This window comes from Alligator mississippiensis, chromosome 5, assembly GCF_030867095.1.
Source record: "Alligator mississippiensis isolate rAllMis1 chromosome 5, rAllMis1, whole genome shotgun sequence".
Taxonomy (NCBI): domain Eukaryota; kingdom Metazoa; phylum Chordata; order Crocodylia; family Alligatoridae; genus Alligator; species Alligator mississippiensis.
Window position 1 is genome coordinate 40,477,410 of NC_081828.1, and position 14,490 is coordinate 40,491,899.

The 14,490-nt window shown below is 50.0% G+C and overlaps 3 protein-coding genes and 3 non-coding genes across 6 annotated transcripts; 4 read left to right on the forward strand and 2 right to left on the reverse strand.

Annotated features, from left to right (window-relative positions):
• Positions 1-8,786: 8,786 nt before the first annotated feature.
• Positions 8,787-9,297, reverse strand: LOC102561637 (histone H2A.J). The gene has a single exon (XM_006268840.4). It carries the CDS (start codon positions 9,243-9,245, stop codon positions 8,856-8,858), a length of 390 nt encoding a protein of 129 aa, XP_006268902.1. The 5' UTR covers positions 9,246-9,297; the 3' UTR covers positions 8,787-8,855.
• A 298-nt stretch (positions 9,298-9,595) lies between these two features.
• Positions 9,596-10,154, forward strand: LOC102561863 (histone H2B 5). The gene has a single exon (XM_006268841.4). It carries the CDS (start codon positions 9,646-9,648, stop codon positions 10,024-10,026), a length of 381 nt encoding a protein of 126 aa, XP_006268903.2. The 5' UTR covers positions 9,596-9,645; the 3' UTR covers positions 10,027-10,154.
• A 503-nt stretch (positions 10,155-10,657) lies between these two features.
• LOC102563514 (histone H4-like) lies at positions 10,658-12,870 on the forward strand. Its single transcript, XM_006268847.4, has 2 exons — positions 10,658-10,759; positions 11,406-12,870. The coding sequence occupies exons 1-2, from the start codon at positions 10,658-10,660 to the stop codon at positions 11,700-11,702; spliced, it is 399 nt and encodes a 132-aa protein (XP_006268909.2). The 3' UTR covers positions 11,703-12,870.
• A 590-nt stretch (positions 12,871-13,460) lies between these two features.
• TRNAK-UUU (transfer RNA lysine (anticodon UUU)) lies at positions 13,461-13,533 on the forward strand. The gene has a single exon. It is a non-coding gene; the product is annotated as a tRNA-Lys (tRNA).
• Positions 13,534-13,754: 221 nt separating this feature from the next.
• On the forward strand, positions 13,755-13,826 carry TRNAQ-CUG (transfer RNA glutamine (anticodon CUG)). Its single transcript has one exon. It is a non-coding gene; the product is annotated as a tRNA-Gln (tRNA).
• A 452-nt stretch (positions 13,827-14,278) lies between these two features.
• On the reverse strand, positions 14,279-14,350 carry TRNAG-UCC (transfer RNA glycine (anticodon UCC)). The gene has a single exon. It is a non-coding gene; the product is annotated as a tRNA-Gly (tRNA).
• Positions 14,351-14,490: the final 140 nt, after the last annotated feature.

The window sequence follows — 14,490 nt, forward strand, 5'->3', positions numbered from 1 at the left end:
CCGCGCCCGGTTTAACTGGCGGCGCGGGACCGCTTAACCAGTGTGGGGAGTCCAGTCTTCCGCTGAACGCCGGGAAGGAAGGTTTTCTCCGCCTTTCTCACTCTGGCGGCAAACGACCCGCCGCTTTTAAATAAATCAAAGGAAAAGAAAAACGGAGCTGACTGCTTGCGGCATCCACCTCCTCCGGGCCTCCTCTGGTCCTCGTTGTCCTTCTTCCCCTCTTCCTCGCTCCTGCAGTGGGGCCGCTGCCGCCGGTTCTTCAGCGCCCTCCCAGATTCTTGCCCTGGCACGGGAGCAGCCTCCTGGCATCTCGGGCTCCCCGGCTCCGTTCTCCTTGCCCTCTGCTGCCGGCTTTCTTCCTCCCCTAGCTTTGTCTCTGGCCCCCGGATATTGTTCCAGCTGCGGATTCGCACCAATCCATTCACTTGCCGAGGTGGTAAAGGCAGACAGGGGCGGACAGGGAGCTCCCGCCGCAGCATGGACGTGTCTATCTGGGGAGGTCCGTGCTCCCGGCTGGGGGTGTGTCCTAGGTGAGTGGTCCCCACAGCCCTCCCTTAGCTATAGGCTGTGAACATGGTCAGTGACTGACAAACCACACTGATCAGTGCAGGCTATGGAAAAAGTCTCACTTATGAATGATATGTGTTCAAGTTGGTACCCTATACACTCAATAAGCTTTCACTGAAGTTACAAGAAGTAGCCTGGGAAAGCAGAATAAGAATCTGGCTATCAAGCCACTTCTTCTTTTGTATGCTGGGTTTTTGGTTGTAGCCGTGTTAAGGACATAGGCAGGCAGGGTTCTTCTTTCGTATGACATTTTAGGATTACAACATTCATAGATTAATATCTAAATCTGATGACCATTCGACTGCTTCAGGGGTAGGTAGCTGCAGGGATTCATTTTAGATTGCCATTAAATGATATAATTGGGCAATCATTTACAATGTGTTGCACCATCTGAGAAAATGTACCACAGTCTCTCTTTGATTCTCTGTTTATGGAGTAGGTATGCACATTTTCCAGTAAGTGTCTGGATGTGATTTAGGGAGGACCAAATCTTTCTTGGAGGTCAAATCCTGGCTGGGGGCTCATAGGGTTACTGATTATGTATTTCTGCGGCAGGTTGGTATTTGTCCAGGCTTTCCTCCATTGTTCTTTGGTGCTCTTGTTATCATCATAGAGCTTCTTGGTGTATTTCCAGAAAGGTTTTCTAGATTTGAGCCTATTTGGTGGTGGCGTGGTGACGTCCTTGTTGGTTGGGAGGTTTAGGTTACTGATGGCCTTACAGTATTCCCTAACGCATGTGGCATTGTGGTGGAGCTGTAGGGGAAGCAATGTTCACTAGGACTGGAAGCAACGGCAGTGGCATACTTTTTAATGTTCTGATATAATCTGCACAGCTGCATTTAACTGTGTATCAACAATCTTTATGTGCACACTTGTGTTCCAGACAGGGGAACAATATTCTGCTACAGAGAAAACAAGTGCTAGAGTGGCCATTCAAAGCATGGTTGCATTTGCTCCCCATGTTGTTCTGGCCAGTTTAAGTACAATGTTAACTTGAACTTTCATTTTTTTTAGCAATATTCCATAGATGTTCATGAAAGGTGAGGCTCCAATTGAGAGTCACACTGAGGTATTTTGTGAACTTCTCATACTTAACCTCTTCTCCACAGAAATTTATGGCGAGTTTCTGGTCAGTGTTGGCATTGTTTAGATGAAATGACATGATGACAGTTTTCCTTGGATTTGGGTGGAGTCTCCAACATGCAAAATATTTTTCAAGTAACTTGAGGTCTTTGTAAAGCTCTTTCTGGACTTCAGCCTGGGTCCTTCTTTGAATAGCAAGCACCAGGTCATTGGCATAGCTGAATTTCTGGCAGGTCATGACAGGGAGATCACTATATGTTACAAAGTCCTGGTGCAAGCACTGATTCTTGTGGGAGACCATTATTTAGTAGACAGGTTCTGCTGATAGTGTTCCCTAGATGGACACAATATCGCTGGTTAGACAAGAGCGTTGATAAAAGGTGGAGGGTCTTCTGGCACCTGATGACCCTTAACACCTTCAGCAGGAGACTATCCTGGCATACAGTATCATAAGCTGCTGCTGAATCAATGAAGGCTGCTCCTGTGATCTCTTTGCACTGGTACCCAGCTTCAATATACATAGTGAGTGCCAGCACTTGGTCACAAGTGCTGTATCCAGGGCAAAAGTCAGTCTATTCAACTGGTATAACCTTTTAAAAGATGGAAGATGTGCAAGCCAGTAGCATTTTTTTGAGAAGTTTATATATTGTACAAAGCAGGGATATAGGGAAGAAGTTTTTTGGGTCCGTGGTTGATTTTTCTGGATTTTGGAATAACAATGACCTTCACGTGTCACCATATCTTGGGAATTTTGCTTGTCGCCATTATGTTGGAGAAGGGTGGCCAAGCAATGGCATCCTTTTTCTTTTTGGCCAAGAAGAAGATGGCAACCTTCTTGTAGTGTTCCCTGTTATGTGCTAAAGCACAAGAAATGTCATCAACTCAATGATCAAATGCTTGTAAAGAAATGATCAGGATTACAATGCCAAAGACCTTTTTCAGGGCCAAACTTATCACAATGTAAAACCATCACTATATTTGTGCCACTTAAACACAAAGGGCCTATCAAGGCCCAGGTGTGATTTCTTTGGATGACTCCAAACACTCCATAAAATTGATGTTCTGTTGCTTCAAGAAACCCACATAATTAACAATGAAAGAGTCTCGAAAATGAAGATCCTGGGATTTCTGCTAGTCGCAAACTAACACCATCTCAAACACGGATTAGCAACGTATGTGAAATCCAGCTTTAAAGATGTCACCACAACGAATCTGGAAAAAAATACATCTATAGCCATCACCATTAAAATTCAGGATGTATCCATGTTAAATATATATATAAACCTCCAAATGCCACATGTATTCCAAGCATACTGCCTACCATTAACCATCCAGTGGCTTTCACCAACAATTTTAACAGCCGTCTCAAAACTTGGGGTCACACAGCTGACAACAACTGTGGAGAACAGGTCACTGACTGGGTAATAGGAGACAACCTGTTCCTTCTGTTTGATGCTAAAGATCGAAGCACCTTCCATTCCACACGATGGAGAAAAGATTCAAACCTTAATCTATGTTTTGTCACATGTGATAGCTCGGGTGAACCATTGCGTGCTTCAAGATCAAGCCACTAATATTAGACTAGGCCAAGAATGAATAAGTGCTTTTTTGGAAAAGTGTGTAACAGCAGGTAAAAATAACAGCTAATGTTTTGCCTTTTGATAACAATTGAGTTGTATGTAGTCAGCTAATTTTTTTTAACTTGCTGTCATCCTAGGCCACTTTCAAGGGACTCAACTATGTTGTAGCAATGTGGCTAAAGCAGATCACAAAGCCTGTTACAGAGTGAACCTTTACTAGTGTTACAAGTGTCCTAGGCAGAAAAGTTAAAGAAACAGAATATGGCAAGTAGCATCCCCAGATGATGAAGGAAAAAGGTAAGAAGCCCTCTCTCCCAGAACTATACTTTTCACAAGGACACAGACCCCAGTGAATTAGCCTCTTCCAAATCCACAGGAAAACTGGTTCAGTTGAGTTTCTAAAGCCTCAATGAAACAAAAACATTTGAATAGAACCAATCAGAATATTTATTTAAATAACCAACATATAAATATTTGGTGTAAACGAGGAGGTGGAAATTTGGGGGACAACTCCAGTAAATTCAAGACAACCTGCTGCCAGTCTGCACTTTACCTTCCTTCTCCATCTCCCCCCTGCCAGTATAGGCGAGAATCTGTATTGCGTTATTGCAGGTAGCTAGCTAGATATGCATAAAGTCTAGTGCTTACTCTGATAATTTGGGCTGTAATCAATAAAAGACTGGGTTATAGACCTGTCTCTTGCCTCTTTATATGACTTAGGTGGTAGTAGTGCTTTACTTGCCAAAAAGGAATGGAGAATCACTGGGAAATATGCTTGTATCTTGATCTGGTGTACAACAAGGGTAATCAGTGGGGGAATTGTAACTGTCCTTGAATTCTGTATCTAAAAGAAGACCTAACTGTAAGTGGGTTATAGCAGGGGTTGGCAATTATTTGGGCTGGAGGGCCACTTAGTGGGGTTTGGTGAGCTGTTGTGGGCCAGATCAGCACCCTGGTACCAGGACCGCAGGGTGGTGACAGCATGGGACCAGGGCCTGGGGTAAAGCTGCAATTCGCTTCCTGCACACCCCTGCCTGTGGAACCAGTGTGTGTCACAGGTACTTAGAGCCAGGATCAGCTGTCCATGTCCTGGGCCTCAGCCCCACGCTGTCATGGCCCTGCAATCCTGAGCCCGGCCCTGGCCCCGACCCCGCCCAACTGTTCTGCTTCTGAATGCTGGGGCCCCATCCCATCTGCCCGGCTGAGCACAACCTGCCCAGGTGGGTCCTGTGCTCATCTCCATGGAAACCCCACCTGCCCAGTGTGTTGTCTCTGGCAGTGGGTGTAGGGCGGAAGGGCCGGGGTGTCTGGGTAGCAGGGCCAGGGCTGGCAGTGGCAGAGACTAGCAACAGCAGCTGGAAGGGTATGCCTCTGCAGGGGCTGCCAGGTAGAGAGTCTGGTTGCCCTGCTGACTGAGCCCCACTGCTGCCTGGGGGCAGCAGGACCAGCTGCACATGCCATGGCCCCCAGCTGCTCTCTGTGCCTGGGCTGAGCTGGGCTGAGGGACCTGCCATGGGGAGGATAATTTTATTTGCCCACCCTGGGCTGTATTTTGCCCACCCCTGGGTTATAGTCTTGTATCTCAAAAGACTGAATGGTATCTGGTTTTCTGTAACAACTTCCTCCCTGCCTCCCACCCCGCTACCCTTCTAAGAACTGAATGAGAAACCTGGGAGAGGTTGTGACAGGTTCATGTGTTCTTTGGTTTATATAGGTTCCTCCAGGCTCTAGTCCATCTTTCCCTAGTCAGGAGATTGCTGGGTGTTGCTAATGCAGCCCAGGTCATCATGGTTAGCAGCCGTGCCCTTTCCCTCCCCTCATCCCTACACAGGAAGGGGCAATAGTCAGAACACCCTCTATTTGGCCACTAGTGCAGGGGTTCCCTGATACTCTGTTCTGATTAGGCCTGAACACCAGGGAATGTCTAAGGAGAAGTTGCATTGACAGCATGGCAATAATCAATTTGACTTAGTTAATAAATTTTCCTGAATGCATCAATTCCTCCTGAAATTGAATCCAGCAAAGTACTATCTGTGGGCACATCTACATGAGATGTTTACTGTGCATAATTGTAATTAGTTGTGTAGTAAACACTGCATCTACACATGCAACCCTATTAGGCTGGAGTAAACCAAGTTACCCTGCTGCAGGATAGTACTTCTAAATACAAGAACTATCCTGCTGCAGAGTTTTTTACTCCACAGCAGCGCAAGTTTAGAAGCTACCCTAGGTGGCTGGGGCATGAGGGTGCTTCAGTGTAGGGGGCTGCCTGCCAACTAGCCCCATGCTGAAACACCCTTGTGCCCCAGCCAGCCCCTCTGAAGCACATTGAACTGGGGGGGCAGCAGCCCTGGGCTGTCTGGTTGACCCTGGGAGCCCCTGCCAGCCAGGGATGCTCCAACTGGGCTCAACATGCTGTGGTCCAGGGTGCACATGCAAATGGCACACCTGGAGCAAGAAACTGCTCTGGAGTTTATTTCTTCATATTAATATGCACATATAGACATGCCCTATGTGTGCAAACCAGATACATAAGCTCGTCAGGGTAGTATTGCTATTTCATACCATGCTGAGGCAAAGGATCAGAGTCACATGAGTAGTGGCACTATGGGGCCTTGTGCTAACTAGCATTTTCCCTATGAAGATTGAATGGCCAACTGCAACGCCATCCACAGAATAACTCCTCCTTGGAGTCTCTCCTGCTATTTACGCACACTGCCTCTGCACTAGAAACCAAAGGCCACCCTACTGCACACCTCAACAGAGCTCACAGGAAGTGCTGACTACTCAACTAACCTTAGCTCAGTTTTCCTTCTGCAATATTTATGTGACTATAAACTCCATCATTTTTAGAAGGGCGGCCCTATGGATACAAAGATCTGATCCACCTGGCCCTTTACATTTGCAGACTTTACTCCCAACAGTCAAAACAGGTATAAGTGTCCCTAAACCTCGAAATTAATGAGGGTGTTTAGAGAAGAAATACACAGTTACTACAACAGACATAACTATGAGACTGGGTGTGTCTACACATGTGCTTTAATGTGCAGTAGTCTATTCTGCTGCACGTTAAAGTGTCATGTCAAAAACAGTGCTAATAAGCTAATGTGCAGTAGAATTAGTCTGCTGTGCATTAAGCATCACTAAAAAGGCACCTGCCTTTGCTGCTGTCTTTTGCCCTTTACCTCATATTAAAGGTACTAAACTTAATGCGCAGTAGCAAAAACATATTAATGAACGTGTAGATATGCCCAGTGGGACATAACCATGTGTAGAGGGAGATATAACCAAATACAGCATGCATAATGTAAGCAGGGTTACACCTATATTATCATGGCAGCTTTGAGACTAATTAATCAAAGACCACAGGCCTGTTGTTCTGGGCACAGGAAAAAACAAAACAGAACAAGAGATCTTGTAGTCTAAATCCAAGAGTAAAGACAATTCAAGGGAAATAGAAGTAGACTAGAATTAGTGATAAGCAACAATCTTAGCTACATCCTGGGGAATTATGCACCTGCACAATTTTGCACATAAAAGACATGACCATGCAGTTGCATAATTTTGCATAATTTAATTGTGGCAGGATCTGTATCTCCACTTCCATGACGTCGAGGCACAGAGCTGCACGACTAGACAGCTGGGTAGGTGGGGAGGGGAGCTTCTGCCTGAGGGGTGGGGGTGTGGGTGGGTAGGTGGGGCCCATATGCCATTGGGCCAGGCTGGCTGGCTTAGTGCCTCCACGCAGGGCTTCTAACTCTTCAGCTGGAAGCTGCATGTGGAGGCAAGCAGGAGCCTGGCCCAATGGCACATGACTCTGTGCCTCTATGTGCAGCTTCCCACAGGAGTGCTGGAAGCCCCACGTGGAAGGCTGGGCCAAACCAGTCTGGCCCTATGGCATGTGGACTGGGAGCCACATTCCATTGGGCTGGGAGGGCTCCTGCTTGTGTTCACAAGTGGCTCCATTTGGAGGTATGGAGCCCAACCAGTTAGATGGTGCCTGTCTCCCAGTTTACACACCATCTGGCTGGACCAGCTGGCTCCACACCTCCACATGGGGCTTCCAGCACTCCAGTGGGAAGCCTCACATGGAGGCACAGAGCCCACCCAGCCCAATGGCATGCAGCTCCTGCCTGCAATGCCACGAGCCCCCATGTGCTGCCATGCAACCAGAGTGGTTTGGTGTGAAGGTGCATGCCAGCAGGCCAGGCCAGCTCTGTGCCAGCACATGCAGGCCCTGAGACCGACTCAGCCAGAGGCATGTGTTGCTGGGGGCTCTGCCTGACGCTCCAGGGCCTGCTGCTGCTGAGCCACTGGTAGCAGGGGCTGTACAATGTGCAAGAGGGTGGGGAATGTGTGGCGGGGAGGGGGCCCACACCCACCTACAAACCCCACACGCATATCCCTACACCCCTTCAAAACTCCCCCTCCCCCACACAAACCCCCCACCTGTCCACAAACCCCCCATACTCCTATAACACCCCCCCCCCACACACACCTGTCCACAAACTCCACAGGAATACCCACACCCACACTCCCCACCTTCACAAATCCCCCCCACACATATCACCCTAACCCTCCCAACCATACAAAGTACCTGCATATATTTATAAAAAAGGTTCAAATAGTGTCATATTTAGTTTATTTTTTAAAAGTAATTAATTTTGCACAACTTTTTCTGTGCATAATTTTGAACTTTTCTTTGTATAATTCCCTGACATGTACTTAGCACATCTTATTTTTTAGGGTGGGATATTAAGGAACAGGATCTGAAATGTCTGCATAGATATTTACCTAAAATTTTACCCGAAGTCTGTGGTGGACAGGAAGGGAGGTGAAGAGGAGGGGAACAACACAGGAAAAGTACAAACCTATTTTTACTCAGTAGGTGATAAAAGCTAGCTTTATTGGAGAATCTGTGGGCATCAGAAAGGTGCCAAGACAGCAGATAGAGAATTTTCCAGTAGCTGCCCATTTAGTAAAAGATCCAGCCAAGCGGCTGCAGAGGTGACTCCTTGAGAAAGCAGGTCCCCCTCTTTGCTGCACCTTGGCACCAGAACATCTCAGTTGCTGAACAGGCAATCAGGACATGGTTGCTCGAGAAGGGTCACGTTGTCTGCAACCCATCTGAGTGCAGGAAACCTGGGTCCTGCCCTTTAATGAAAACCAGCTGCCCAGAGACATGGGGAAAGGCTGAAGGCCCCAAAGCTGCTTCCAGCGCATGCTCAGGAAGGGCTGGCTCCAGTGACAATAGCTTTTTTGTTTTTTTGGTGAATGCAAAGCAGCAGATTGGCCTGTTTAACCCCCTCTGACGCAGTGCTGCATAAAAGGGGCTGGGGCTATGTCCTCCGCACTGGGAGGGGTGATCTTGCCATGGCATGGCAGCCTAGGGAAATGGTGTCATTAAAGACAAAGGGTAATACGGAAAGCACCTTAAAAAAATCTTTCTGAGCTTTCTCTGAGAAATAAAATAACACCCAAAAGCACTAAGTAAAGGACCCAGCACCCCCCAACTAACAAGCAGAGCACAGATCCACAGCTCTTTCAGTGAAGTGAGTGGGTGGCTCTTAGAAGAGCCTTTGGGTATTTGCAATGTCTCTAAGTCTAGGTCCAAATCCGCAGATCTCACTTGCCCTTGGCTTTGTGGCTCTCGGTTTTCTTAGGCAGCAGCACCGCCTGGATGTTGGGCAGGACGCCCCCCTGGGCAATAGTGACTCCCCCGAGCAGCTTGTTCAGCTCCTCGTCGTTGCGGACTGCCAGCTGGAGGTGGCGGGGGATGATGCGAGTTTTCTTGTTGTCGCGGGCTGCGTTCCCGGCCAGCTCTAAGATTTCAGCTGTCAGGTACTCCATCACTGCTGCCAAGTAGACGGGAGCCCCGGCTCCCACTCGCTCAGCATAATTACCCTTGCGAAGCAGGCGGTGCACACGGCCGACAGGGAACTGCAGCCCCGCGCGAGAAGACCGGGACTTAGCCTTAGCCCGCACCTTACCTCCCTGCTTGCCGCGACCGGACATGATTTCGCCTTTAAGCGCCACCACCCCTTTGCAACAACAAACGCTCAGCAATCGCAAAACAGTTCCGTCCCTACTTTTTATACCCTTGTGGGAATGAGGAGAGCGGGTCTTGATTGGTTAATTACGGAGCCCTCTTGAAGCAGCCAATAAGAGAACGAAACAACATCCCGGCCAATTGAGAAAGAAAATGCTATTTGCATCCAATAGGAACGTGGAAATTGGAGTAAGTCTATTTGCATAGAAGCCGGCCTTAAGGTATGACGTGTGAGCTTTAACAACCAATAGCGACGCGATTCTTAAGGCACCTTCATTTGCATACGCACTCTATAAATACAGGGGCTGCCTAGGGGATTGCGCCATTACTTTTTTTTTTGAGACGGAATAGAGTAGAGTTCTCAGCATGCCGGAGCCCGCCAAATCTGCGCCCGCCCCCAAGAAGGGCTCAAAGAAAGCCGTCACCAAGACCCAGAAGAAGGGCGACAAGAAGCGGCGCAAGAGCCGCAAGGAGAGCTACTCCATCTACGTGTACAAGGTGCTGAAGCAGGTGCACCCCGACACCGGCATCTCGTCTAAGGCCATGGGCATCATGAACTCCTTCGTGAACGACATCTTCGAGCGCATCGCCGGCGAGGCGTCCCGCCTGGCGCACTACAACAAGCGCTCGACCATCACGTCGCGGGAGATCCAGACGGCCGTGCGGCTGCTGCTGCCCGGGGAGTTGGCCAAGCACGCCGTGTCGGAGGGTACTAAGGCTGTCACCAAATACACCAGCTCCAAGTAACCTGCTTCTGGCTTCGTCCCCAGAACCGCCCAAGCCAAAGGCTCTTTTAAGAGCCACCCACTTACTCCTTGAGAGAGCTGCTTCATTCCTCTTTTGTATGTTTAAAAAGAAACGTAAGTTCAAACTTATCCCGCATCTTTTACGGGTTTTTATGTGGGTGTGAAATGGTAGTATCGAGAGCTGGCTTTTGTGCGTGGACGGATGTTCACATTTTAAATAAAATACCTTGGCGCTTTCTCACGGTTTGTGTCAGTCCCGTGTCTGAGCACGTGATGTGTTTACATCTAGAATCAAACTCATCTAAATGCTTTAGGAAAAGCCTCTGTAAGGGAATTCCCCAAGCGCCCGGAGGCACTGGAGGAAAAGGCCGAGGTCTGCAACACTTCCAGGAAGTCACGACCCTTGAGCTGGGGGCGGTGTTTTGAGGCAGACAAAGCGGGAGGGGAGCGAGACCGTGGGAAGTTCGTGACACCCTTGATGTTTGGAAAATTAATACATATAAGTAAAAACTTGTGGAGAAGGGAGGCATTCGTCCCCGAGCCGCAGCTTGAAATTTTACTTAAATACCCCCACCCCCAACATTTCAGTGGCACCCTCTTTGTAGTAAAGGGGAGAGGAAGGCAGGCTGGGGATGGCGCTACGAGTTAAATCAATGTTTCGCTTCTTGGACTGGGTCCTAGCAAGCAACCCGCAAAGGCTGTCTCCTGGGGACTTGGCACTGAAACCTGCCATGGTTGCTTCTCACATGGGTGTCTGTCAAGCACGCCGCTCACGTAGTCTTGCAATAAATGATGTAGAAAAAATCATGAGAAAATACAGGCCCCTCGGTTAACGGGCGCTTGGGAAAAAGATCGCACCCTAAGACGTGCAAGGGGCGACGGCCGCCGTACCCCCATTCCCAGCCAGCCCTTTGCTGTTAGGGCGCTCGCTTGTTCACGCCCACGGCTCCTTTGTGCGCATGCTCTCTTTCAAGGGCTGGCGCCAATTTCGGCTTTTGAATTCAAACGCTGCTTGCGGATTGGTCCGCTGCGATCCCTCTCATTGGCCGGGGCGCTATACCGTCACCAGGCAGGGCTCAGTCGGACAGTCAGGCGGGAGGAGATTCCGTATTGCTTTGTGTGCAGCCAGTCTGCGCCTGCTCAAGAGGCGGCGGCAAGGCTTTATGATTTGAATCTGAAGCTTAGCGCTAATTGGTTGGAGAGAGACACGCAACGTGTTCAATTGGTGGGAGAAAATAAACGTCACTCTCTCAGGCTGGGTGGGGTGAGGGGCGAGGGGGGGCGGGTCTTTACCGCCTTTCTTAGTTCACCTTGCGGTCGGAATGCACTATCTATAGACTGCCAGGCGGGCGCTGCTTTTGGCTCGGTCGGCACGGAAAGGGGTGGGTATGTCTGGGCGGGAAGGGAGGCGCCAAGCGGCACCGCAAAGTGCTGCGGGACAACATCCGGGGCTTCACCAAGCCGGCCATCCGCCGCCTGGCCCGCCGCGGGGGCGTGAAGAGCATCTCGGGGCTCATCTACGAGGAGACCCGCGGGGTGTTGAAGGTTTTCCTGGAGAACGTCATCCGCGACGCCGTCACCTACACGGAGCACGCCAAGAGGAAGACCGTGACCGCCATGGACGTGGTCTACGCCCTGAAGCGCCAGGGCCGCACCCTCTACGGATTCGGCGGCTAAATCAAAGTCCCTGCACTTAGTCGACCCAAAGGCCCTTTTCAGGGCCACCTATCCCCGCATAGAAAGAGCTGGGATCATTTCAATTGGGAAACGTTGAGTTAACGCTAGCGTAAAAATGTTTTGAGTTCTTATATATTTGCTTATAGTTGCCAGTCACTTGAGTCGTGAAGCAAAGATGCTTGCCCTGCGCTCCAGAAATGCTGCTGCTGCTGGTGCCCCGGGAGGTGTGTGGGATCAGACAAGGCTGGATCTCGGGGCTGCGGAAGGAGGGAGCGAGCTTTGCTGAAGTATGGCTTGACCAGAGTTTGCAACAGTTGCCTGAGCGCTTCGGACGAGGCCGCCTGGCGCCCCCAGCACCCTCCCCCCCCCGCGCGGCATGGGAGTGGGGGATTTGAGTCCCAGGCACAGACGGGTGTCTCTTCCCCACCTCCAGTGGTTTTTCCCTGGGAGGAGGGACTTTCACAACCCTCTACGGTTCCCCCACCTGGTCTGTGCAACTGCAGTGGGGGAAGCAACGTGGCTGCAGTAGGTGGGCGCCGGAGCAGCCCCCAGCCATGATCAGAGGGCCGGGGAGTTGGCAGAGGCTTGGGTGCTGCGGAGGGGGAAGATCTCGGAGAGGAGCGACCTGCTCTGAGTGAACTCCATCACAGCAGGTGAAGGGGACCGTAAGGTGGCCTGAGAGTGGGTGCTCAGTTCAGGAAGCGCTGGCCGCGGTGCACACCTAATTAATTTAGGCTTCTTGTCAGAAAGTTTACTGCAGTAAGGGCTGCTTCTCCGCTTGCTGGAACCATCTGCGGCTTCCCCCGCCCTTCCCAACTCGCTGGGCGACTTGTCCCCTCAAGGGCCAGCAAGGCAAGACCAACTGGCATGTGTCCTGGGAAGAGTTGCTGCCTGGGCTCCCAGCACCGTGCTTGCGGTGGAGAGGTGCAGGCCCTGAAACGCCAGGCTAAGTCTGTCCAGGAACAAAGTCATCCCGAGTATTCGACCCCAAGGTCCTTTTCAGGGCCACCTACCCCTGCACAGAAAAGGTGGGCCTGTTCCAGGTGAATGCACTAATAAAGATGTCCTAGAAATTATTCGCTTGTAAACGCTGTATAAAAAGTTTCTATTGACCTAAGTAATGTTCGGCAAGGAGGCTAGTGTAGACCAAGGGGCTGGCTAGCAATGATGTCTGGGGGAAGGGAAGGGATGGGATGGGATGGGGTGGTCTGTGTATGAAGACGGAGATGACCCCGCAGTCTTTGGGATCTCCAGCAACTCGGAAGGGAAGGCGCTTCAGGAAGTCGCTACAGCCTCAGTTCTAGCTTTGGTTTGGACGTGACAAGCTAGGCGGGAGCGAGGGAGGATTAAGGAGGTGGTCCCAGAGTTAGCAGATGCCCTGGCTCTGATGCTGGGAGATGGGCTAGGGCTAGGGTCCTTCCCCGCTGGGGGTACTGTCCCCAGGCGTGGGGCACCGTGGGGCTGATCCCCAGTGCTCATTCCTCCACGACCGCGCAGCCCCGAGGAGGGCAGGTAACAGTGCATGCATGGCTCGGAGATCACAGCTCCGTGTCTGTCTGGCATCACATCACTGCAGCGCCCGCCAAGGAGCACGGAGGGTGTCCTGCGTGCCCAGGGCGGGCGATTGAAGTAGTCTCCCTGGGGCGGTTTGTATTGCCTGCTAATTGATAAAGCGTACACAATTTCTAAGCGAGATTGTTCACACTGAGTCATCTTCAGAGTGATTCTTTTAGACCTGCGCGCGGAATTTTTACAAGAGCCCGGATAGCTCAGTCGGTAGAGCATCAGACTTTTAATCTGAGGGTCCAGGGTTCAAGTCCCTGTTCGGGCGGGTGCTTTTATAATGCATTTTTGCTCGCAAATATGAATTGCTGTAAAAATGTGACTTAGTGTGTGTGGGTTTTCTGCGGGGCCAGCTCCTGTGGTGGAGCCTTGATTGAAGGGGCAAAGATCATGGAAGACACGATAAACTGTATACCTAAAAGGGAAATAGGGAAGAAAATAGTGTCTTCTAATCCTATTTCAGATATGGGTCTGGCAGTCTTTTTAGTGGGTCCCATGGTGTAATGGTTAGCACTCTGGACTCTGAATCCAGCGATCCGAGTTCAAATCTCGGTGGGACCTTAGTGCACATAGCCCCTTCTTTGCTTCCTGAGTGGACTTATAGCTCTCCTCCCCTTTCCCGCTTTGCTTTCGGTTTCTTAATTTTATTTAGATCATTGGCTCTTTTGTTTCCTTTTATACTCAACAGAAGTTGTTGAAGCAAAACAGTGACTCAGTGGTTTCAAGCCCCATCCTGCTCCCCTTCTGTCCCCCTCACTGAAAAGCATGTTGCCAGCCCACGCAACATCAAACTGAAGACAGATGACTGCGAGCTGTAGATTTGCTCACAAGCCACGAGGGGGAGAAGTTGTACTGTGTATGCCAGCTTCCTGGCGGGAGGGGGAAAGAAGCCTGTAGCTGTCTTTGATACGAATCCAGGCACATATTTTAACTCATTTTGTTAGTTATATGGGTTTCATAAAAGGAAAATGAAGAAAATTTTACTCCGGGAAGGAAAGAAAAAAAAGCCCCTTTGCGTTGGCCGGGAATCGAACCCGGGTCAACTGCTTGGAAGGCAGCTATGCTCACCACTATACCACCAACGCATCTAGATACACAGATTTCTTCAAAGCCTGTGATTTCAAGGCATCCCTGACATTGTTATGGAATTGCTGAATGGGGTGTGCTGCTAACAGCAGAACGAGACTGTGTAACTAAGAAGGGAAAGAGAGGCTACTATATCATT

What these genes read in the sequence shown, in the direction of transcription:
- LOC102561637 (XM_006268840.4), bottom strand. Translation starts at nt 9,245, where the DNA reads ATGTCCGGTCGCGGCAAGCAGGGAGGTAAGGTGCGGGCTAAGGCTAAG.
- LOC102561863 (XM_006268841.4), top strand. Translation starts at nt 9,646, where the DNA reads ATGCCGGAGCCCGCCAAATCTGCGCCCGCCCCCAAGAAGGGCTCAAAG.
- LOC102563514 (XM_006268847.4), top strand. Translation starts at nt 10,658, where the DNA reads ATGGCGCTACGAGTTAAATCAATGTTTCGCTTCTTGGACTGGGTCCTA. An exon ending in TGGCACTGAAACCTGCCATG is followed by an intron (nt 10,760 to 11,405) that starts GTTGCTTCTCAC and finishes CGGCACGGAAAG; the next exon opens with GGGTGGGTATGTCTGGGCGG.